This window comes from Halichoerus grypus, chromosome 8, assembly GCF_964656455.1.
Source record: "Halichoerus grypus chromosome 8, mHalGry1.hap1.1, whole genome shotgun sequence".
Taxonomy (NCBI): Eukaryota; Metazoa; Chordata; class Mammalia; order Carnivora; family Phocidae; genus Halichoerus; species Halichoerus grypus.
The window spans coordinates 108,859,918-108,885,673 of NC_135719.1; the positions used below are offsets into that span (position 1 = coordinate 108,859,918).

Here is a 25,756-nt window from a genome sequence, read left to right on the forward strand (position 1 = left end):
ATTGATGTTTTAGAACTTTGAATGAAATATGACACAGAGAAGTTTCAAATGATCATGATATATTAAGCTAATATTGATTGGATATTAAATCAGACATACTGATTGATGTCAATATGTACAGTATGAGCCCCTCCCCAATTTTTATTAAAATTATTTATATAAAGGCCTAGATGGAGAAATTAAATGATTATTTCTTGGTGGTGAGATTATGGGGAATATTTGTTTTCCTTATTCTTTTAATTTTTAAAAAATTTAAAAAATTTTTTGATATTTAAGATTTTATAAATAATGTATTTTACCAGAGTAGTTTTAAATTTTTAATTTTATCTTCTTTTATTTTTTACAAAACTACTTTTTAAAGGGCTGGGTCAAATCAAAGCTGCTAATTTAAGTATAACTTGGTACAACCTTTACAAAATCATTTTGGCAGTTTGTATTAGTAACTATAAATGTTTGGATATACTTTTACCTAATGATTTCATTTCTGGGTATTTATCTTAAAAAATCTACATTCATGAATGTCCTGTGATTTCTTTGTAATGGCAAAGAGAGAAGGGAATAAGTTGTCTAAGAATAGAGAATTCAGTAAATTTTCCATGTCCACTTAATATAGTTTTATACAGCTGTTAAAATGCTGATGAAGCTTATGAGAAATATGAAAAATACTTAAACATGTGAAAAAACAGGACCCAAAAACTGTGTGCACTCTATGATAACAACATTGTAAAATAAATATGCATGGGACAAAATATCTAAAAGAAAATACACCAGATGCTGAGAGTGGCCATGTTTGTGTGAAGGAATTTTTCTTTATTGTCCTCATGTTCTACAATGCAGTTAAAATTATTTTTACAATGAAAGCAATTATTTTAAAGCCTGGGTATAAAAAGTTTCCTCACTGACACTCTGATTTGAAAGTACTCAATTAATTAATAGAGTATTAATTACCTATTCTATATATTCCTTTATAGTTCCTTAAGCTTCTACAGACCACATTTTGAGATTGTCTCTCTAAAGTTTATCTATGTGCGGTCGTCCTGCCATGATTTGCATAGAAGCGAATGACAGAAGGGACTCTCTCCTTTTACAAATGAGAACTCTGAAATCCAGCCTTCTAAGCTGGTAGCAGAACCAAAATTGGAACCCAAGTCTACGAGGATATTTAATAGTATTTAATACCATTTGCAGCTCCAGATCCACCCATGAGTGCTAATAAACTGGTCTGATCTATTGACTGAACATTGGCGTTGCTACCTTTCCGGCTCGCCTGAGGGTTTGATTCCTTTCCTGGAGCTTTCGCTCTTCTCCACCACTCGGGGGCCCGCAATACTTCACGGTTTTTAAGTCCCTCACTCTTTCCGTGCCCAGCGTCCGCAGTACCGCAGAATACCCGGCAGGAGTCGCTGCACCCCCCTCCCCCCGGTACCGCGGCCCCTCCCCTGGCCAACCGTCGATTGGGCCGGCGCGTGACGTCACGCCGTTTTAGCCAAACAAATGGGTTTCGGGGCGAGCGTTGGGCTCCGCCGCGCCGCGCTGGGCGCTCGGTCCGCCTCAGCGGTGGGGAGCGAGCCAGGCCTCCCGCCGCCGCCGCCGCCGCCGCCGCCGCCGCATCGGGGTGTGCAGCCCCGGGCCAGGCCCCGGCCGGGGCAGGAGCGCAGGTGGGTTGGGGCCGCAGTGGGGCGTGGCGTGAGGGCAGCGCGGTCGGGGTCCTGCGGCGGCGGCCACGGTGGCCGCTCCCCGCCCCCTCCCGCCGCCTGCCTGCGCTCCCCGGGCGCGGGGCGGGTGGGGGCGGGGGCGCCGCCCGCGGGTCCCGGGCTCGCGGCGCGCTCGGCGCGTCTGTGGTGGGGGCCCGGCGGCCCGCGCCTCCTCCCGGGCCGGTCTCAGCCAGCGCACTGGCCGGGCGCTGAGCGCCCCCGCGGGCCAAGGAAGGTCGAGCGGGCCGGCAGGCGGCAGCCGGGTCCTGGGTCCGGGCTGAAGCTCAGGAGATCACGGATAGGCCGTGAGGAGGCACTGGACCGGCTCTCTTCAACCTCCTTGACCCGCGGTAGGTGAGGAAGTCGAGCTCTGGGTGGGGGTCGCCTCCCCTGGTCGCGCCCGCCTGGGCTCGGCCACCCTGTCCTTTCCGCCCCGGCGCAGGTGAGCTGACGCCTGCCCTTAACCTTCCTTGGGGACTGGGCAGGACGGGGGCTCGGAAGCTTCTCTCGCCTCCGGGCTGGCGCAAGTCGACTGCGGGTCGGCCCCAGTCAGCGATGAGGTCATAGTACTCTGGGTCCTCGTGTCTGTGACGTCAAGGGTTTCCAAGAGATGGGCTGTGATGTCACAGCAGGCCCCGGCTTGGACCTTGGCGCGCGGAAGGGCGGGGAAGACCGGGAGGGGAGAAGAAGGAAGTTCAGTCTTCGTATCGACGCCTGGAATCGCAGCGGATTTGAATCGAAAGTGGTTCGATATCAGCATTTCACAGTTGTAATAGTTGTCAAGTTCTTTAACATCATTTCAAGCAAGCATTGTTAGTACAGCTCAATATAAGACATGATTTAGAAAAATCTAAGGAGGTTTGGGGGGTTGAGTGTTTAATGTAAATGCCTTTCAGGAAGCTGAACTCATAGTTTGATGGTTTGTGATTGGAATTGCTGAAGAAATAGAACCAGTTGGAGTGCTGATAATTCAATTTGCCTTACTCTTTTTTGCTACACAGTCTTGAAATTATATACGGTATCTGCTTGTTTGCGTTTTTGTTAGAGAGTGGCTAGGAAGAGGGAGAGCAGATCTTAAATGAACTTTTTCTGTTGTGGAGGGGTGGGGAGGGAAGTTTGAATTGATCCAGTATTCTTTTAAAATAATAATTACCTAACGATTTAATTTATCGAGGTTGTCTTTGTCCTTTGCTATCATGGATAATTGAGGGTTTCCTATGGTTATAACTCATCAACAAGCCGTTTTCTTGCTTTCCTACTAAGACTGGGCTATGACAATAACATTCCCAGGATGGCTTGTCTGGACAAGTAACTAAAATTTTGTGTGTATTGCTTTCAAATATGAAACTAACAGAATTTCATTAAAGTGCCTTGTCTGTGGATATTGTTTTTCTTCCAAAGCTTTCAAATGAGATCAGGCGACACCAGAAAAGAAGTGAGTCACTTGCCATTACTGACCCTTTTCAGGTATTTCAGCATATCAGTTTAATTTCTTCCTCTTTATAGGATCATTTAAATAGAATCTAGTTTGAAAGGTAGTTGCCTTAAAATTGAAGCATAATTACAATTTAGGGTCTTCAGCAGGAAGCTTGGGTAGGAGTCCTCAGGCCTTCCTCATTGACGTTGATTTGTAATGGTAGTTTTTTGTTAATACTTCATCTCCATTTGCTCTTTAAAAGTGATAAGGGATTGTCTTTCTGGATTTTGCACCAACATGCTGGTAGAAGTTATGCTGTGTACATTAACATAGGAAATGAAAGCAAAAATTTACTCTCATTAATTACTGTTGAATTTGACTGGAAGTTCACAAAAGAAGGCTTTCTTATAAATCTCATTTTGATCCTCACTCACCATACCCTGGAAATTTGGCAGCATTGTGTGTAATACTGAAAGTTTTTTTTTTCTTTTAAGATATTAGGAATTATATGTTAACAATGTTGATCGAAGGCTCAAGACAAAATTTGAGCCTTTGGATCCTCAAGACTGATAGTTACAAAGTTAAGGTGAAACTTCTGAGAGTGAGGGTGTTAGCCTACTCTTAAGATGAAAGGATCATGGAAAGATACTATGTGATGAAATTGAAGGAGGTTCAGAAGGACACTTGCATGTGTCTTTTCCAAGTAACATTTCTGGGGCAGGCTATGTGGCTCTGTGTAAATTAAGTGTACTTGTGTATGTGGGAAGAGATGAAAGTTAAACTAAATGTGAGTTGAAAGACATATAATAGTAATAATAATAATAATAATAATAATGATCAAATAGCCCCTGCTTTGCATGCTTTTTTCCCTCTATTGTGTTTAGTAGTTACGAATTTTTTTTCCTAATGGAAAATGAGATAATAGGTTGAGAATAATGTCTTCAGTGTATTCTGATGTGATTGAGGGACAATGACATTTAAAAAAGCCAGCTTATGTATACAGTTGTATAACTGTTTAACAAGCCATAACTCTTCTGAAACATTTTTACAGCTTGTTTCTACCTTTGGCAGGATGTTTTTCTACCCAGGTCTTGAAGTTTTGAGTCTAGTAGCTTTTACTTCTTATAAATGGGAATTTATTTGAAATCGGGTTTATTATTATTTTAAAATGTCATGTTAACTTATTCAGTTACTGCATTTGAAAGGATGAAATCATTCATTCATTAGTGACTATAGCATCTTTTGGACAGGTAGAGCAAATATGAAGAATGAAAGTGCTGTATTTTGTGCATTTTCCAAATTATTTGGATATGTTTATTGGATCAATTCTGTGAACACATAGAATTTAAATTCCTATGCAAAATTTCTACTTTATTTTTTGAACTTAAACTTATGCTCAGTCAGTTTAATTTGGAGTTTTGATATTCTAGTAAGCCTTAATCTTGTTTCAGTATTTGTTGGGGGAGAACATACTAATCGTTAGAGACATCATTTAGTGTTACCTTCCAAAATTTGCAGCTGTTTAGAACCAGATACTTGAGGGACGCTACTGTGGTATAATGAATGCCTTCCTTGTTAAGTCATGTGTGACAAAGGCAAAATTCAGCAAGTGCATAATCTACAGTCCTTTGGAAGCAACAACAAGAAAGAGCAGATTAATTCCAAATGCATTTAGGTTATCTGGAAATTGAATTCTTGTCATTCTTTATCTTTGTATAATTTAACTTTAGTTGATGTTTATGGTATTTTGAAGCTGATGAATGTACTATATTATCTAGGAGAGTACTAATGATTAAAATGTAGGTGTTTCTTAACATTAGCTGAAAGAGTTTATCAACCTATCATTTCCAACTCCATCTTCTAGTTAGCTCTCCACAGAGGAGCCTCCAGATCTTCTCCTTTTAAATATTCAACTTCAGAATCCTAGCACATACATTTCCTGTCCTCAGGATAATGTAGGTATAAATATGAACCTAAGTATTAATATGTGTGATTAAATATTATTATAAGGCATGGGTTTCATTCATCCAACAGACAATTTTTGAATACCTCTATACCAGGTACTCAGCCAGGGACTGTGACATGCAGATGAATTGTCCTTGCTGCAAGGATCCTTGACCTTTGTGTTAATATTCCCTTGCCATGGAGGGCCATGGGTTTGAGGAGCCAGAATTGGACAAAGAGGGTGAGCCATTTATGTTATGCCAGATTGGCCAGAGGTCTCATCTCAAGGTCAGTTTAAGGAGGTATTTAGAAACTCAGGTGAAAAGAATGGGGAACAGATTATCATATAGGCAAAGGGTCCAGACTCCACAGATTTCGATTATTCCAAAATGAATGGAGCTTAGTGAGTGAGCACTTTCTTTGAGTCAAGAACAAGCGCTCAAAGCCAAAACTAGTCTGTGTAGGCCGTCTAAAATTAGAGCTAGAGTGAAGAGGTAGAATCCAGACACCCCACTCTGAGGTATGTATGTACGTTCTCTTTCTTCTGTAAGGATGTTCCTTTATTTTTTTTAATTTATCTTTTTAAAGATTTTATTTATTTATTTGACAGAGAGAGACACAGTGAGAGAGGGAACACAAGCAGGGGGAATGGGAGAGGGAGAAGCAGGCTTCCCGCGGAGCAGGGAACCCGATGCGGGGCTCGATCCCAGGACCCTGGGACCATGACCTGAGCTGAAGGCAGACGCTTAACCGACTGAGCCACCCAGGCGCCCTGTTCCTTTATTAATTATTTTCATTCCTTTTCTTGACAAACCTGCAAAATATGTGAGCCTCTCACAGCCTTCATTTCCACTTTATTTTTATTTTTTTAGAGATCTTATTTATTTATTAGAGTGAGCGAGCGAGAGAGCATAAGCAGGGGGAGTGGCGGGGGAAAGGGAGAAGCAGGCTCCCCGCTGAGCAGGGAGCCCAACCACCCCTGGGATCAAGACCTGAGCCGAAGGCAGACACTTAACTACTGAACCACCAGGCGTCCCTTCCCTGACATTTTATTATGAAAAATTTTAATCACAGAAAAGTTACAAGAATTGTTTGTTGAACAATTGAATACCTAAGTACCAACAAACGTAGATTCTATAATTTATAATTCATATTTTGCCATATGTACTTAGCTATTTATCCATCCTACACTCCCTCTCTTTATCCTTCATCAGTCCATCTTCTCTTTAGTTGTATTTTTACTCCCAAATACTTCAGTGTGCCCATCATGAACTCTTTGTTTACTTGTTTTTTGTTTTTTGTTTTTTTAAGAGTGAGAGTGCACGAAGGTGGAGGTACAGGCAGAGGAAGAGAGTGAGAATCTTAAGCCCCACTTAGGGCTGATCTCAAGACTCTGAGATCATGACCTTAGCTAAAATCAAGAGTCAGACGCTTAACTAAGCCACCCAGGCGCCCCTGTTTACTTGTTTTTAAGGTAAAATTTATATACAGTAAAATGTACAAATCTTATGTATAGCATAGCCTAGCCTTGGACAAGTTCATACATCTTTGTAACCTATAACCCTGTCAAGATATTAAACATTACTATCACTAGAGAAAGCTCCTTCATGTACCTTCCAAGTCAATTTGATTAACTTTATAATCTCCTGCAGTCTTACTTCCACCAGTTTCTTCTGAAACTAGCTGTTCAAAGGTCCTATTTTGTTAGCACATTTGAGTAGCATTGTGCTAGGTGTTCAGAATGTAAAGAAATGAAGAACACAACTTCTGTTTTCTTTAAGCTTACAATTCATTTTGGGTTTTAGTTAGGGGTTGGTGTCTGAAAAGAGATAAGTGTTATATGAATTCAGAGAAGGCAACTGGGTCTGCCAGAGAAAGCTTCCTAGGTATGGGTCTTGAATTGGGCCTTAATTTTAGAATCCAGAGAAGAGTTGGGTTTTGGTTTGTTTTTTATTTAAATAGACTGTATGATTTGAAGTTAGAAGTTATTGTATTAAGGAACAGTAGCAGGGGGGATGGGTTAGCCTGGTGATGGGTATTAAGGAGGGCACGTATTGCATGGAGCGCTGGGTGTTACATGCAAACAATGAATCATGGAACACTACATCAAAAACTAATGATGTACCATAGTACTGTATGGTGACTTAACATTACATTAAAAAAAAAAAAAGGAATAGTAGCAGACAAGTGTGGTTGGGACCCAATTTTGGAGTGAGTATAAACATTATTTTATACCCAATGATAATTTTTGAAGAGGAAAGTAACATAAAAAAACAGATTAGGGGCACCTGGGTGGCTCAGTCGGTTAAGGCATCTGCCTTCAGCTCAGGTCATGATCCCAGGGTCCCTGCTCCGTGGGGAGTCTGCTTCTCCCTCTTTCTCTGCCTGTCCTCCCCCTGCTTGTGCTCTCTCTCTCTCTCTCTTTCTCAAATGAATAAATAAAAATCTTTAAAAAAAAACCATTAAATTTTTATCTTGTTTGTTATCTCTGGTATTTGTGTAGATGACTTCATTTTTTGAGTTCTCTCCTTTCTTGGTTCTTTGTCTATCTGGTTTCTCAGCTATGCTGGCATTTCTTTCTCTTCCAGATTTAAATTATTGAAAGCTTTGTCTTGACTGTTTATTGTGTTCTTTGTTATCTGACCCTTAGCTGTTAGGGCTTCTCAATTATAATTCTTTCCAGGTCATGGCCACATCTGTATCCATAAGCTGTTAACTCTTACTAGGTTTCTGACTGCTTGGATGCTGCTTTTTGTATGTCCCTGTTTACTTTGTACTTGTTCAAGAGTCTGTAGCAAGAGCATTTGTTTTAAGTAGTTGTAGCAAATGGGATTTATTGAGAAAGAAAGATGTACCCCTGGGCTGAATGAATAGACTAGAGAGAGCTTCTAGGAATAAACCCCAGAATGACACTGCAGAATTTGCCTGCTCAGGGAGCTACTGCCATCGAGGACCATGTTGTTGAATCAGAAAGCTGCTGCCACCATACCTGACAGAAGTTTAACTTCCTAAAAAAAAGGTAGTTTAACTTCCTTGGGCATAACTATCATTACATGTTATTTCTTGCCCTACATATCTTATGCAGGTATGTCTGCTTAGCCACACTTAGGTCAAATGTGAAACCTTAGTTTCAAGGGCATCTGGAAAATGTAGTTTTTAGTTGTTCAGTCTCTATAAAACAGGAAATCTATGTGAGAATGGATTGAAGTACTGAGTGACACTCAGTTTGTGAAAAACTAAACTCATTTTCCCCAGATTCCCTCAGTGTAACAAAGTCAAGTCTTTCAAAATTTTGCTATTTCTGTGCAAAGACCATGGGTATTGTTCTAGTTTCCTGAGATAGGAACTATTGAAATCAATTGTACCATTTAGATTTTATGTTCTGGGTATAACAAAACCAATTCAAATTTACTAGCTCACAATACTGTAAAGTCCAAAGGTGAAGCTTGATAAATTGTACTTATGTGATCAGAATTTCATCTTTCTCTTTTTTCCTTTATTTAATGAGCTCTGCTTCTGATGTGTTTGTCCCTTTGTGGTCCCAGCATGTTTGTCAGCAGCTCAAGGTCTAGGTCCTCATGCCAACAAATCCAGAGGGGAGGGATGAGTGCTTCAGCAGAAGCTGTAGGGCAGGGCTCTTGACCTTTGTTCCTTCCTCCACTCCTTTGGCAGTCTGAAGCCTATAGGACTCTTCATGGGTTATGTTTATTTTATTTTATTTTATTTTTATTTTATTTTTAAAAAACAGTTAAGAGTAACAGTATTTCACCGGTGGCCCTCAAGGCTGGCCAACCTCATCCCAACTTGTGGAGGGGGTGGGGCACCAGTGTCCTCCTACTCATTTTACACCTCTCCTGTCACTTCACCATGCCAGACTAGAGTGAAGCTCAACAGGGTCGTCTTTCCATGTTCCCTTGGCTGTGGTTTTGCTGGATAGTAGGTAGGGACAGTGGGAATCTTGTTCCTGTGCATCACTAATTATTAGGTGGTGAGGCATTTGGCTACCTTAAGAGAGTCCTAGTTACTCCCATGATTTACCCAGGCTTCATTGAATTTCTTCACTTTGACATTTAGAGCACTGGCCAGAAATCACATCATGTCAACACCCGCCGAGGGCCTTCACAACTATTTTTAAATAAAGTACATGGGTCTAACAAAGAGCAGTTATATTAAAATACCATTATCAAAATATTTTTTAAAAATTGTAAGAGAGTATGTGCTTCTTTGTTAAATAATAAGATTTAGTATGGCTCTAATAATTTCCAAGTAGTGATGAACATTGTCACTATTTGTGTCTGCAACCAATGGTAATGTGATAGGAAACTATCTGTGATTTCTGCGGGTAACAGAGTGGTGTTACTAATATTGTGGTCTGTTGACTGGACTCACAAAAGGACATGCTAAATTTCAGTTAAATTTAGTGAAGTTAAAGATATCTTTCACCCCCTCATCTGAGCTTAGACACCCTGAGTTCTATACCTAAACCTTTTGGGGGATCTGTGCACTTCAGCTTAAGAAGTGTAGCTAGAAGAGAGTTTCTCTTCCTGGGAGTCCCAGCAGATGTCTTGTGTATCTCATTGACTTTGGGTTGAATTGACATTTCTGAATCAACCACTAAGGCCAGATAAGATTTGGTAACTGGTTTAGTCAGCCTGGGCCTACCCCTGGAGCTGAGGTGTTGGGGTCACTGCTACCTATACAGCATGATGGCTTAGCTTTTTTTTCCTGAGGGAAATTAAGGGGCTACTGGATGTTGAGTAGCAAATAGTAGATGTCATCCTTAATTCATCCCCTCTCCTTTGCTCCCATAGTCAACCAGTCATTAAATTTTAGTGAATCTTTCAGTTGGATTTGTCTTTCCCTTGATCAGTCTCTCTGCTAACATTCTAAGCCCCAGTATGGAGCATATGGGATAGTCCATTGGGTTGCAAAAAGAAAAGTATTGGAACTTCTAGTTATTTTTTTCATCCTTTTAGTATTTATTTTTGTGTTTGTTTTATATTGTATGTAAAACATAGAAGTTTGGTAGTACATGCATAAATGTAAAATTTAGAAGTATATACATTTATGTGGGTGCATGTTAAAATTTTTCAAATCATGGGAGTGGGGGGGTCAGAAAAGTTGAGATAACCATAGAGCAGTGCTGTTCAGTTGTTCAGTAGAAATATAATGTGAGCCATATGTAATTTAAAATTTTCTAGATTACCACATTCAAAATGGTAAAAAGAAACATCTGGAAATAACTTTAAAAATGTTATTTAACATAATATATCCGAAACAGCAGGATTTGAATAGGTAGTCAATATAAAAAATTACTGAGATAGTTTACGTTCTTTTTTTTCATGCAAAGCCTGAAATTTGATGTTCATATTACATGTAAAGATCAACTCAGTTAAGACAGGTGATATTTCAGATGCTCAAAAACCAGGTGTGGCTAGTGGCTTCTGTATTGGATAGTATAGATTTAGACCAATGATCATTCTGGTTTTAGATTTCTGTAATTGTCTCTGTAGTTTTCATAAATCCATTATTTACTCTCTTCAGTCTTTTTGTACACTTGCTGGGTTAATTGAACAAAAATCCCACTGGGATTTTACTTTCCCGAATCACATTTAAAAGTAGCTTTCAAGACTTTTCATAAGGTGGTTCATCCCATCTTTCTTCCTCACTTGTTTCTGGGACTGCCTGCAACAAACCTGGGGTTCAATTAGGTAGTTTCCTCAGCTGTGCCTTCCCTTTCCATTTCTGCAAATAAAATCATCCATTATGAGGAGCCTGTTCCCATAAAACCTTGGACTCTCCAATCCCTCTACAGTCTATTTCCAGAGCTCCCACTGTGTATATTAAGTACTCAGCCACACCCTAGCACTTCATCATATACCGTTGTTTATTGTTATTGTTTCATAAATATTATTAGTCTTATCTCCCTTACTAAATACTAAGCTTTATATCTTATGTCTCCAAACTGTAATTACATAGTTAAAGGCTTAGCTTTTCCCCTTCATCTTTTTAAGTTTATTTATTTATATCTACACTCAATGTAGAGCTCGAACTCACAATCCTGAGATCAAGAGTCGTATATTCGTTCCTCTGACTGAGCCAGCCTCATCTTTTCCCCCTCATCTTTAAGGGGGGATTTAAATTTAGCTTTAAATTTTTTGAAATTCTGTTTTGTTTTCTACTCTGCTGGTTAACTTAGACACCTTCTAGCAAATTCAGTTGTAGGAGTTTATGTATTGAAGTATTCATTTGGTTCTTGAAAATGAAGGAATTTAATTTTGTTTATAAAGTAGTCTACTTGAAGCTGTAAGATCACTCTTGGAACTACAGTAGGGAATTATTGATTAGCTGGAGTTTCTGAAGATGAAATTTGACTTTGGTAAGGAAGTCTCAAAGGACACATTTGCTCTATTGTCCAGGAATCAAGAGTGGCAAACTTGTTTCCTAAGTAGGCCAAGAGATTTTATTTCAAGTTCAGGATTATTCTCTGGAGGTTCGTGGTACTTTCTGCACCCTGGTCACTTTAGCCCTAGGGGATAGGCTTCTCTAGTTCAGGCAGTCTTCTAGTTGAAGAGCTCTACCATCCATTACAATGTTTTAGCTCATTGGAATACTACAAAAAGGATGACGAAAATGGATCCTGAAAATAAGTCTGAAGAAGATCATATATATAGCTTTATGTTTTACAAATCCTGTCTTTCATTTGATATTTTCTTTGCCTATTTTATATTTAACATGTTATATGATTATCTTGGTAGAATAGCTATATACCAACATTTTTAACTTGTGGAATTTCAAGGCCTATTTGTTTACTATTCATTTACTAAAAAAAAGTGCAGTATGTTTTAGATGCCAGGCATGTAAGCGCATTAGTTAACTTCTGTCACTTTTTCTCTTAGCACTATTTTACAAATCTTCTATATACTCTTTGGCAAATAGCAGTCCTTTTTTTTAAGATTTTATTTATTTGTCAGAGACTACAAGCAGGGGGGGCAGCAGGCAGATGGGGAAGCAGGCTCCCCGCTGAGCAAGGAGCCTGGGATCAGGACCTGAGCCCAAAGCAGATACTTAACCAGCTGAGCAACCCAGGTTTCCCTGGCAAATAGCAGTCTTTAAGAATATATTCTTTTGTCTTATTGTTTAACACCCTTTGGGTTTTCCTCTCTTTTTGGCAAATATCATTAAGTAAAATTGTTTTTGTTTGGATATTTATTAATTAAAATATATTAACTTCTGGAAAGTTCACATTTTTTTTTTTTTAAATTAGCAGGAGGTTATAAGTATTCCTCAAAACATAACTTTACATTCAAGTTGCATATATTTGTAAGACTGTAGTATAAAATATTTTTACACTTAAATATTACAGTTATAAAACATTTTAGAGCTACTGATTTTTTTTTTTTAATTGGTGGTCTTGAAATTTAAGTGAAAACTTAAGCCATGTTAGTAACTGCTTTATTTCTGAATTGAAAAAATGAATTATTTTCTCCCGTCTTTATTTGATCTAGGGGCTTAGCTTTTGCATTACTGATCTTTTCAGTAACCCAAAATATTCTTGGGTATTTTACCAAAAAAATTACGAGATTCTTACTGTAGTTGTTATCTTGTTTTGTGAATCTACCTTGTCTATCCTGCTTAAATATTAATTAAACTCTTAGTAGAGAATGAGGAGTTGTAAAGCTTTTAAGAATTGTTGCTTTATGAATATCTCGTGGATTTCCCCTTTAAAGGGACATAAAAACAAGGGCAGCATGCTTCTTTAAAAGATACAATTAATTTTGAAGATTAAAATTTGCTTGCCAACTCATTTGTTGGACTACTTAAATATTATGATTTTATGTTATTAAAGGTCTGTTCGTGTGTCCCCCAAGTGTTCCTAAGGATTTCTTTTACCAAAAACTTGTTGAATTTTTCTCTTGTTTAATGGCTCTGGTTTAAATGTATTCCCTCTTAACCACAGTCCTAATTCAGTGGGAATTCCTTTAAAAGTCTTAATTGGTTTCTTGAGTCAATAGCTTAAGGACTAGTCTGACAATTACTAATTTTTGTTTTCTGTAGAATCAGGTAAAAATTTGTTACATTGTTTATACCAAGAAAAAGGTAACAGGATTAACATATGCAAATTTTAAAAGTGTTAAGAAAAGAAAACAGGGAAGGTCATTTTGGTAAATTTCTCAGAAATTTTCATTTTATTTCAGTTTCTAATCTGATTCACAAACTTTCACAGTTACTATTTGTAACTCTTCATAATCTATACTTACCTAACAAGAAAGAACCTTTTGTATGATTGTTTCAGTTAATCAGAGAAAAAGCCTATTTGGCCTTTTTGATTTTCCTAGCTGCCTTTGTTTGTTCTTACTGAAAGTAGATAATGAGAAATTAAAAGATAAATAATGTATTTCCGGCAGTAGAATGACCCCAATGCTTGGGTTAAATGGGTTAAAATGTTTTCTTGTCTTCTTTCCTCGAAAGAAGAGTTCTCAGTACTCTCCTTGCCCCCCGCCCCCTTTTTTTAAGATTTTATTTATTTGAGAGAGAGAATGAGAGAGCGAGCACAAGAGGGGGGAGGGTCAGAGGGAGAAGCAGACTCCCTGCTAAGCAGGGAGCCTGATGTGGCACTCGATCCCCGGACTCCAGGATCATGACCTGAGCCAAAGGCAGTTATGTAACCAACTGAGCCACCCAGGTGCCCAGTACTCTCCTTGCCTTTTTCCTCCTTCCAGCATATTCTTTTGTCATTTTTGTGTCTAGTGGTTTTCTGGGTAATTAGTCCAGTGTGAGATCATGTTGAAACTAAAGTCAATGTAAGTCTTCAAATCATTAAAATCTGCATATACTAAAATTTCAAAAAATTTAAATGGAATATTTAATAGGATTAAAGAGCATTTATTTTTTGGGTAGGTAATGTGTTCACATGGTTCAAAATACCAAAGGTGCAAAAAATGAGTTTTCTCCTCTCTTCTCTCTGTTGGGCACACTTTTCCCCTCACTGGGGGCAACAATTCTATTCTCCCTACCTTTTAAAAACCCTAAGTGGTAGTAGATTCTTCGTACCATTATCTTGCCTTTTTCACTGATTTTTGTCCTTTACATATTATTATATGAAGAGTGTATTAGTGATAGAAAATCTAAACTAACAGTGGGTTAAACAACAAAGTACTTCTCTTACAAAGTTCAGATATGTGGTCTAGGGCTGGTATAGCACTCATTGTATTTCTCTCGTTTTGAGGCATGATGAATTGCACAGATATTAAGCAAACAGTTTGATGAGTTTTGACCATTGTATATAATAAACCCTGCAGTCGAGAACCAGCCCTCTAGCCTGTTTTCATTCCTTACCCCACCCCTTGGCTCTTTCTGTACTATTACTGCTCCACTGTTTGTTGGCCATGTCTTCATTGACCTAGCTGGATCTCCAGCTATTGGAGCCCATTCCACACTGCAGGATGCAAGAAGGGGCAAAGGTTACATGCCAGCCTTTTTATAGGAAGATTTTTAGAAGCTGCCACTTTACTACATTTCCAATCGTGTTTCATTAGCCATATTCATAAATACAGGCATACCTTGTTTTATTGAGCTTCACTTTATTGTACTTTGCAGATTTTGCATTTTTTACAAAGTGAATGTTTGTGGTAACCCTGTGTTGAGCAAGTCTGTTGGTGCCATTTTTCCAACAGCATTTGGTCAGTCTGTGTGTCTGTGTCACGTTTTGGTAATTCTTGAATATTTCAGACTTTTTCATTATTCTGTTTGGGTGATTTGCGGTGAGTGATCTTTGATTGTAATTGCTTTGGGGTGCCATGAACTGTGCCCATATAAGATGGTGAACTCAATAAATGTTGTGTGTTCTGACTACTCCACTGACCAGCTGTTCCTCTGTCCCTCCCACTCCTTGGGTCTCTCCCTATTGCCTGAGACACAATATAGTGAAATTGGGCTAATTAATAAACCTACAGTGGCCTCTCAGTGTTCAAGTGAAGGGAACAGTTACACATCTCTCACTTTGAAATCAAAGCTAGAAATGATTAAGCTTAGTGAAGAAGACATGTCCAAAGCTGAGACAGGCTGAAAGCTAGGCCTCTTGTGCCACACAGCCAAGCTATGAATGCAAAGGAAAAGTTCTTGAAGGAAATTAAAAGTGCTACTTCAGTGAATATATGAATGAAGAGAAAACAAACAGCCTTATTGCTGATATGAAGAAAGTTTTAGTGGTCTGGATAGAAGATCAAACCAGCTACAACATTCCCTTAAGCCTAATCCAGAGTAAGGCCCTCACTCTCTTCAATTCTCTGAAGGCTGAAGGTGGTGAGGAAGCTACAGAAGAAAAGTTTGAAACTAGCAGAGGTTGGTTTATGAGCTTTAAGAAGCCATCTCAATAACCTAAAAGTGCAAAGTGAAGCAACAAATGATGTAGAACTGCAGCAAGTACCCAGAAGATAGAGCTAAGATGATTAATGAAGGTGGCTTACACTCAACAACAGATTTTCAATGTAAATGAAATAGCCTTATATTGGAAGAAGATGCCTTTTAGGACTTTCATAGCTAGAGAGAAGTCCATGCCTGGTTTCAAGTCTTCAAAGGACAGGTTGAGGGGCGCCTGGGTGGCTCAGTCGTTAAGCGTCTGCCTTCAGCTCAGGTCATGATCCCAGGGTCCTGGGATCGAGCCCCGCATCGGGCTCCCTGCTCTGAGGGAAGCCTGTTTCTCCCTCTCCTAGTTCCCCTCCTTGTGTTCCCTCTCTAGCTGTCTCTCCCTCTGTCAAATAAATAAATAAAATCTTAAAAAAAAATCTTAAAAAACAAAAACAAAGGACAGGTTGACTCTCTTGTTAAGGGGCTAATGCTAATGATGACTTTAAATTGAAGCCAGTGCCTGTTTACTATTCCAAAAATCCCAGGGTCCTTAAGAATTATGCTAACTCTACTCTTCCTGTGCTCTATAAATGGAACCACAAAGCCTCAATGACAGCATATCTGTTTACGACATGGTTTACCCAATATTTTGAGCCCAATATTGAGACCCACTTCTCAGATACTGAAATATCACTGCTCATTGGCCACCCGAGAGCTGTGATGGGGATGTTGTTTTCATGACTGCTAACACAGCATCCATTCTGTTGCCCATGGATCAAGGAGTCATTTCGACTCTCAGGTCTTTTTATTTAAGAAATCCATTTTGTAAGGCTGTAGCTGCCATAGATAGGTGTTCCTGGGCAACATAAATTGAAAACCTTCTGGAAAGGAGCCACTATTCTAGATGTCATTAAGAACATTTGTGGTTCCTGGGAAGAGGTCAAATTATCAACATTAACTGGAACCTGGAAGAAGTTGATTTTAACCCTCATGGATGACTTTAAGGTGTTCAACACTTCAGTGGAGGAAGTAACTGCAGAATGTGTTGGAAACAGTAAGAGAACTAAAATTAGAAGTGGAGCCCGAAGGGGTGCCTGGGTGGCTCAGTTGGTTAAGCGTCTGCCTTCGGCTCAGGTCATAATCCCAGGATCCTGGGATCTAGTTCCACATTGGGCTCCTCGCTCAGCAGGGAGCCTGCTTCTCGTTCTACCTGCCACTCCTCCTGCTTGTGCTCTCTCTCTCTCTCACAAATAAATAAATAAAATCTGAAAAAAAAACAGTGGAGCCTGAAGATGGGACTGAGTTGCTGCAATCTCATAATCAAACTTGAACAGATAGAGTTGCTTATACATGAGCAAAAGAATGGTTTCTTGAAGAGTCGACTCCTTCTGAAGATGAGGATTGTTGAAATGACAACAAAGGATTTAGAATATTACATAAACTTAATTGATAAAGCAGCAGTAGGGCTTGAGAGGATTGACTCCAATTTGTAAAGGAGTTCTGTTGGTAAAATGCTATTAAACAGCATTGCATGCTGCAGAGAACTTGTTTGTGAAAGGAAGAGTCAGTGTGGCCAACTTCATTATTGTCTTATTTTAAGAAATTGCCACAGCAACCACTATCCTGATCAGTTAGCGGCCATCAACACAGAAGTTAAGATCCTCTACCAGCCAAAAAAATTAAGACTCGCTGAAAGCTCCGATGATAGTTAGCATTTTTTAGTAATAAAGTATTTTGAAATTAAGGTATGTATGTTGCTTTTTTATTTTATTTATTTATTTTTAAAGATTTTATTTGTCGGAAAGAGAGAGCACACACAGGCAGGGGGAGTGGCAGGCAGAGGGAGAAGCAGACTCCCTGCTGAGCAAGGAGCTCAATGTGGGACTCGATCCCAGGACCCTGGGATCATGACTTGAGCTGAAGGCAGACGCTTAACCTACTGAGCCACCCAGGTGTCCCTCTATGTTGCTTTTTTAGACCTAATGTTGTTGCATACTTAATATACTACAGTATAGTGTAAACATAACTTTTATATGTATTGGAAAAGCAAAAAACTCATTTGACTTGCTTTGTTGTATTTGCTTTATTGTGGTGGTCTGAACTGAACCCACAATATCTCTGAGGTATGCCCCTACTTCACCGTAAACTGACAGGAAGACAAGTGAGTAATGTGTTTTTCAGGAGTTGCTCTCTTAAAATGCAGATTAGGGCACAAGGTTAAAATGAGATAATTTTTTTTTTTTGCCCTCTTTCTCATGTACATTCCTTAACATGTAGAAACATGTTCCAGCTAATCTTAAAGTACCCTTTAACTTAATTGGGGAAAAAGAAAGTAATCAACAAATATATTCAATTTAGTTCCTTTTCCATAATATTTCTTGTGTTTCTCTTTCTAACCTTTTATTCTCCAGTTGCTGTGTGGGCTCAGATAAATTATGTAAAATATATTCTGCTAAATTTTGATTTTTTATAGAATAATAAGTGGGTTTTGTTTTTTTTTTAAAGATTTTATTTATTTGTTAGAGAGTGGGCACATCAGCGCCCACAAGCCGGGGACTGGGGGGGAAGGTTTGGAGGGGGAGGGAGAGAATCTCCAGCAGATTTCCTGCTGAGCACAGAGCCAGAGGAGGGGCTCTATCCCACAACCCTGAGGTGGTGACCTGAGCTGAAACCAAGAGTTGGACAGTCAAGTGACTGAGCCACCCAAGCACCCCAGAGAAATAAGTGTTTTTAAAATGTTTTTAACTCTGTAAAATAAACTTTTGGTTGGAACTTGAGGGAAAAAATTCATAGTAATTTTCCAAACAACCAGGTGGTATTATGAGCTGTACTTACTTTTGAAATAGGAAATAACATTCAAAAAAGGATGTATACATATGTTTTCCCAAACTATATGATGTCTTAGAGAGCAGACACCTCTTACTCAGCTATTGTAGCACATAGCAATGAACCTTTCACTTGGTAGATTGCATTTTTTCTCTAATTGAAGTGAATCTTGGGAAAGTGGTAGAAAAATTATTAGACTCCCAGTAGCAATGTATTGGTCCTTCAGGGCAGAGGGGAGAAGCTATTTATATAATGTCATTTTTTTAAAAGATTTTTTTTTTAAAGATTTTATTTATTTGACAGAGACAGAGCAAGAGAGGGAACACAAGCAGGGGGAATGGGAGAGGGAGAAGCAGACTCCCATGCTGAGCAGGGAGCCTGGTGTGTGTGGCTTGATCCCAGGACCCTGAGATCGTAACTTGAGCCGAACGCAGACACTTAACTGACTGAGCCACCCATGCACCATATATAATGTCATTGTTAGTACTTTTGAAATTATCATCTATTTAGGTAAAGAAATTTAATGGGCTAATATCTGTGCTCTAAAGATAGAGACTTTTAGATACTTTAAGTATAGTATCCCATTTTATCTGGAGGTCAAGTTTGTAAATTTTTTTTTTTTCTTTAAGCCATGAAGCCCTAATAAGCCAAAGAACATTGGAAAAAAAAAATATTTCCTATACTTAATAAATGAGTTTTGTAGTCATCCTCAGGCCCCTTCCTGACGTCTTCATAATTTGAACAGAAAATTGTGTGTCTCATGTTTTTTCCTGTGTCCTTAGCACGAAAGTGGTGTGTAGCACATGGTTGTTGTTCAGTAAACATTTGTTGAATGAATGAATATTTATAAATTGATTTCTTTCTTTTGGTTTTGCTAGCACACATTTTTTGGGCGGAGAGGGAGATATTGTTGAGAGACTACATAATAATAGCAGACGTTTTTGCTTATTTGTTAGGTAGTGGTGGTGGTAATCAGGTAGGCGTGTTCTTGCCTTAGGATTTGTATTGGCTTTTCCCTGTGCCTAGAACACTATTCTCTTAGATAAATCTTCATGCCTAACTTCCGCCCCTCCTCTGAATCTTCTATATATCACCTTCTCAAGAAGCCCATATCGACCACTCTGTTTAAAATGGTAATGGCTCCCCTCTCCCTGTACTTCCAAGTTTCCTTGTCCTAGTCTGTTTTTTCCCATAGCAATTACCTCCTTGAAACATATACTATATAATTTACCTAAGATTATTACTGTCTCTCTCACCACCAGTGTTCGTTCCTTTAGGGGCTTTAGACTATTCACTGTATTTCAGGTGCGTCATAGATGCTCAGCAAGCATTTGTTGAATGAAGGTAGGAAGAAGGTAACATGTGAGAAAGTAAGTTATAAAATCATTTTTATTTAAAAAATTTGTATTTAAAAGTACTATTTCCATGATTTAAAAAGTTTTGCTTTTGGAGACCACTGTGTTCCATTATGATGCCAAGGCAAAACTTGTGCAAGGTTTAAGGACTATATTCTCTTGGTGGAAAAGGGACTGAGTTTTGGCTTTGCTGAAATACATCATCTGCTTCAAACCTTTAGCACCTTTTTTGGTGAAGTTGTTTGTCATAGCCTTCGGTGGTGGTTTAGTTAATAAGACAGTCTCTAGGTTTGAGTGTGTTCCATTGTGTGCAGATGGAACATTTATTTCCTACTGGAGGTGGCTTTCCACAAAGTGAGGAATGACGATAGTAATAGCTTCCTTCCTTCCTTTCTTTGGACTAGGCCTTATATTAAACATGTTATGTGTATTTTATTTTCTAATCTTTATTAAAACTCTATGATGAATGTATTCTTGTCCCCTTTTCTTGGGGAAAACTTAAGAGGTTTTAGAGGTCAAGTGGTTTGCTTAGCCATTAAGTGTGTTGAAGCTGGAATTCAAATCCAAGCAGTATGACCTGTAGAGGAACTTCACTACCCAAAATGTTTTCCTGGTGAAGAGCACCTAGAAGTGAAAAAGAAATTAGAAACAACTTAGTGGAACCCTGATGTCACAGAGACCTTTATCTTTATTTGCTCCAGCTTCGCATGACTTCAGTTGATTGAATGAGGCCACTGTGATTGAAACAGTAATATTGTGTTAAAGTTAACTAATGCAACTTAAAGTATATTTTAAATAAAACCAGGACTGGCTCCTAGCCAGATCTTCTGTTGTTTGAATTTGGGTTAGCTCAAGAACAATTAATTTTAATTTGTTTTAAAAACAATGGTGATTTGTGGAGGGTGAATTAGAATCTACTGTTGCAGGAAATTATGCTTAAGGATACATATTTATATGCTGAAGCCAGTAATGTGTTTTGCATAGGAAAAGTTGTAGGACACTTTGTGTAGGACATTGTGTAGAGAGAATCATTTTATTAAAAAAAAAAAAAAATGCTCCAAAGCAAGGCATGAGGTACTACTTTTGGAGATATATTGAGACTTTTTTGGCCTAAGATGACCATTGGGGAGAGTGTTTCCATTTTAAGTTTCTAGAACTGTGATGAGAACATCCTACTGAATGAGGTGCTTTTCTTGATGCTCCCATTGAGTTTTAGTGGGATAAAATACTGACAAAAGCTTTTTCTTAATACTTCTTTTTGCCCCTTTGAAGTAGCCAGCAGAGGCTTCTTTTTCAAATGCATGTTTGTTCATGGTGGGGGAAAAATGTAATGGTTCAGAAGAGTTTATGATGAAACAGTAATCCCCTTTCCTTACCCCTCCCCACCTCAGTTCCTTCTCCAGTGGAACCACTTCAGTTGTTTCTAAGATTGATTCGTAATTCCCCATGTTAATATAATTTTTCCATTTCTTGATTTGCCAATTTTAAGCATTATCTGTTGACTTTCTGCAGTGATAGTCAAGATTTGGCTCTCATTTACCACCTGTAAAGAATTATAAGGGAGCTGAGATTTTACCCTACTTGAAGCTAACAAGTTAGCCTGCCACAGTTTCATGGATGCTGGTGGAAGACACAGAGTTAGAGATGAAGTACAGTTTATTACTCATAACAGTAACAGTAGCCAGAGTATCAGCATTCGTTTGTGCCAGTGTTCTGACCCTCAGTTCCCACAGGGTACTGCAGAGAGGGCACATAATACTTATTCACATAGTGGGTTTTGTTACTGAAGAAAACTCTGAGCTCAGAGATTTCAAATATTTTATTACAGGCAGTAAGTATGCCTGCCCTTTGTTCCAGAGGGAGACAGTAAGCATGCTTGCTTTTTGTTCTTGAAGAAAACACTTTCTGTCTTGCTGTTTGCTATATGAACATCCTTGAAAATACAGTCCAGAACAATGAGCAGACAGTGTCTTGCCTGAAAGACATAGAGACCCATTACGAATTATTTCCCAACACCACTACCCCATTTCCCATCTTCTTTCTGCTGTAGTTCTATCATTATTTTTAGCTCTCTGGTCACCTTGGTAAATACTATGTATTTATTTTTATTAACACAAACAGTAGGTGATACCTTTTGACTTCCTGCTTTGAAAGAGGAGTATTTAAGACAGGGATCCTTGGGCGCCTGGGTGGCTCAGTTGGTTAAGTGACTGCCTTCGGCTCAGGTCATGATCCTGGAGTCCCTGGATCCAGTCCCGCATCGGGCTCCCTGCTCGGCAGGGAGTCTGCTTCTCCCTCTGACCCTCCCCCCCTCATGTGCTCTCTCTCTCTCTCATTCTCTCTGTCTCAAATAAATAAATAAAATCTAAAAAAAAAAAAAAAAAAAAGACAGGAATCCTTGATCCTTGTATGTGTTAGAAAACCAGCGCAATAGTAACTTAAGTGAAGAAGAAAATTAGTTCCCAGAACTGAGAGCCCCGGAGGATAGAGTAGGATTGGATCCAGGTGCTCAAACCTTGCTTTGAAGAGTTTTTCTCTTACTGTTAACCAGTCTGATGTCCTCCTTTTAGCTTTATTTTCAGGATCCTCCACACCCTGCGCACCCCTTACCCACCTGTACAGATTCTAGGCTTTGTGTTTATTTCCAAACAAGTTATGGCAAAGCAGAGAGAATGGATTAGAATAGTTAAGAGCCTGGTCAACATGCATACTCTTACAGATGGGTATGGGGTCAGCCTTGTATGAATCACATGTATTAGGGGTGGGGAGAAGGTAATTCTCCAAAGATAAAACAGGATGTCCTCCCCATATCAGAATTCTCAGTTGTATTCTTTTGGGGGGGGGTGGTATTATTTGCTTTTATAGCTGCCTTAATTTTTCCATTTTTAAAGATAGTATCAAATTTCTAGTATCTCTCTTTTTCATACTTACCTTCCTTGATACCCTCTATCCTCCTGCTCTGTTCTGTGTGCTTTGTTTAGAATTTCTGCTCACCTGACATCTTGTGACTTGCTTTCATTATGCTCCTGTTTCCCATATATTCCTCTTTCTTGGTTTTATTGCCTTGTTTTGCTAGGTAAGATGTGTGGGAGGTAAATTTTGAGCAATTCCTTGTCTGAAAACATTTTTTCTCTATTCTTTTTTTTTTTTTTTTTAAGATTTTATTTGACAGAGAGAGAGAGACAGAGGGAACACAAGCAGGGGGAGTGGGAGAGGGAGAAGTAGGCTTCCTGCAGAGCAGGGAGCCTGATGTGGGGCTCGATCCCAGGACCCCGGGATCATGACCTGAGCTGAAGGCAGACGCTTAACGGCTAAGCCACCCAGGTGCCCCATTTTTCTCTATTCTTAAACTGGATTGTTAGTGTGGCTGGGAATAGAAGTCTGGGTTGAACATAATTTTCTGTCAGAATTTTAAAGGCATTGCTTGACTCTTAGTGTCCTTCATTATTGATGAAAAGTTCTAGGCCAGTTTGATTCTTGTTCCTTTGTAGTTGAGCTGTCTTTTCTCTGAAAGTTTGCAGTATCTTTTTTATCTCTTGTCTCAAATTCTCCAGTGATATGTCTTGGTTTGGGCTTCTATTTGAGCACTGAGTGGGCCCTATTAATTGGAAGACTTCTATAAATATAATAACTTATTAATCTTTTGTGGAAAATTTATATTTCTTCAGAAACTTCCTCCAGTTTTTTTTTCTTTTCATTCTGGAATCCTTTTTTTAATTTTAATTTTTTTTTATTTAAGTATAGTTGACACACAATGTTACATTAGTTTCAAGTGTACAACATAGTGATGCAACATCTCTCTATGTTATGCTGTGCTCCTCACAAGTGCAGTTACCATTGGTCTCCATACAGCACTGTTACAGTACCATTGACTGTATTCCCTGTTCTTTATGGAATTCTTATTAATCACATGCTGACCTCCTGGACTGATGCTGTGTCTCCTTTGATAATTTTTTGCCTCTGTTTTTGTCTGCTTTTTAAATTTCATCTTTACAACTTCAAACCTTATATTGCCTTTTTAAATTTATTTTTTATTTCCAAGAGTCTTTTCTCATTCTTTTTTGCCTTTTCACAGCATCCTGTCTTGCTTTATGTATGCAAAATCTTAACTGTTTCTGAGGATCTTAGTTAGAAGGCTTTTAACAAGATCTATTTTGTTTTATGAATTCTGTTTCTTCCTTTGTCACATTTCTTTAACTTTGTGTTTCCTTGTCTCTTTCATGATACAGATGTTTGATTCTGATTTAACCAAACAAATGGAAGAATGAAACAATATAAAATGGTTGGGATCTCTGTACCTACCTAAGGTCTGTCAACTGGTGAGCTTTGCATTAGGGTGAGCAGTTAGGGGGCCTCATTATTCTTGGCGAGTGGTGCTAAGGCCTATAATAGCTGCTGTTAATTCTCTTCAGACGGTTTAATTTTATTAAAGAAGGATCTGCCAGTTAAAAAAATTTTTTTAATAATGTAAAATCTCAAAGATTATTAGGATTATGAAGAGAGTCAATGATCTAGGGTCTGGAAATGTTCAAATAGTCATCTTTCCTGTGTTTTAGAGTGAAAAGTTTTAGGGTATAGAGTAGTAGTGTAGCAGAGAGCAGCCCAGATGTTGGAGCTAGACTGGTTGGGTTCACATCTGGTTCTGCCACTTAGTTACAAGTTACTTAGCCTCTCAGTACCCTACTTTTCTCATCTGTAATATTCAGACAGTACTAATACTCACCTGGAGCACCTGGGTGGCTCAGTTGGTTGAGTGGCTGACTCTTGGTTTCAGCTCAGGTCATGATCTCGGGGTCTTGAGATCGAGCCCTGCGTTGGGCTCCATGCTCCGTGGGGAGTCTGCCTCTCTCTCCCTCTCCCCACCCCTGAAATAAACCTTTAAAAAAAAAAAAAATACTAAGATTGTTATGAGGATTTAGTTGAAAATACATATTAAATACTTGGCATATAGTGAATTCTAAGAAGATGTTAATTTTCCTTTTTGCTCTGCCAATAATAATTATATAATTTAGGTATGGTGGTGATTGCCCACAGCAGAAATTTTGGTAGGATTAGGTAATTTTAGAATGTGTTTTTCTCTTTAGAATCTCAAAAAACACTTGGTATCATTACTTGAAGTGCTGAAATGTGTATGTGCGAATGTTTTCATAAAAGTCTTCGAAAGGTTCCCCCCCCCCCCAAAGGATCTTACTAAAGATAACTTGGTAGGAAAGGTAGTCTTGGGGCATAGCCAGAAAACTAGGAATGAAAAAATACTATTTTCATGCCCAGAAACCTCTATGTACAATCAGAATCATATGTGCTCAGGATGTTAGGGAAGCTTTGTTCCCATACAAAACACCCTGACAATCCTACTTCTTGGACTTCAGAAAATATTGAAAGTTTCTTTATAAATGGATGTCTAGGGCAGGACTGGCAGGAGGAAATAATTCTTGAAAAAAAATTTTTTTTCTTTGAGTATGCCCTCATTATGTTGGAACACTGTGAGATTTTCCTCACCACACTGCTGACTATTTGTGAAATTCGGTGAATTAAATAAGAGAAAAACTCTTGTGTGGTGGTTCCTGTCTCCCTACCCGCTCCAAACTTGACCCTAATTTGAACTAGGGTGTTTTAGTTTGAATTATTTGTTTTTTTTCTTCTCCCACATAGTGGAGGAAGTCTTTGAAATCTCTTATTGTTCCTGTTATTATGTACTTTTTAAAATGCAAACACACTCATAAGTAGAGTCACTGAGCCCCTATATATTTACCAGTTAGTTTCAACATTTGGCTGTAGTTGTTTATTCTTGTCGCGATTTTTTTTTTAAAGATTTTATTTATTTATTTGACAGAGAGACACAGCGAGAGAGGGAACACAAGCAGGGGGAGTGGGAGAGGGAGAAGCAGGCTCCTTGCAGAGCAGAGAGCCAGATGCGGGGCTCGATCCCAAGACCCTGGGATCAGGGCCCTGGGATCACGACCCAAGCCGAAGGCAGACGCTTAACGACTGAGCCACCCAGGCACCCCTAAAAACAATTTTAAACCAAATTCTAGACATCATGTCATGTTAGCTCTGAGTATATCAATATGTCTTTTATTTATTTATTTTTTAAAGATTTTATTTATTTATTTGACAGAGAGAGAGACAGCGAGAGAGGGAACACAAGGGGAGTGTGAGAGGAAGAAGCA

General features: G+C 38.9%; 1 protein-coding gene across 8 annotated transcripts in view; it reads left to right on the forward strand.

The window, feature by feature from the left end:
* The first annotated feature begins 1,492 nt into the window (after positions 1-1,492).
* The window catches only part of FBXO34 (F-box protein 34), an 86,148-nt gene continuing 61,884 nt past the window's right edge, over positions 1,493-25,756 (forward strand). For 5 of the 8 annotated variants that reach the window (XM_078053734.1, XM_078053735.1, XM_078053731.1 and 2 more), the window contains exon 1: positions 1,530-1,658. Coding sequence is in view for 1 of the 8 variants with exons in the window: in XM_036113891.2 (XP_035969784.2) it covers positions 1,495-1,658 (164 nt within the window). In the remaining 7 variants the exon portion in view is untranslated. Of the gene's footprint in view, positions 1,659-1,815; positions 2,045-25,756 lie in introns of those variants that run through there. The other 3 variants (XM_036113891.2, XM_078053733.1, XM_036113892.2) reach the window with 3 other exon arrangements.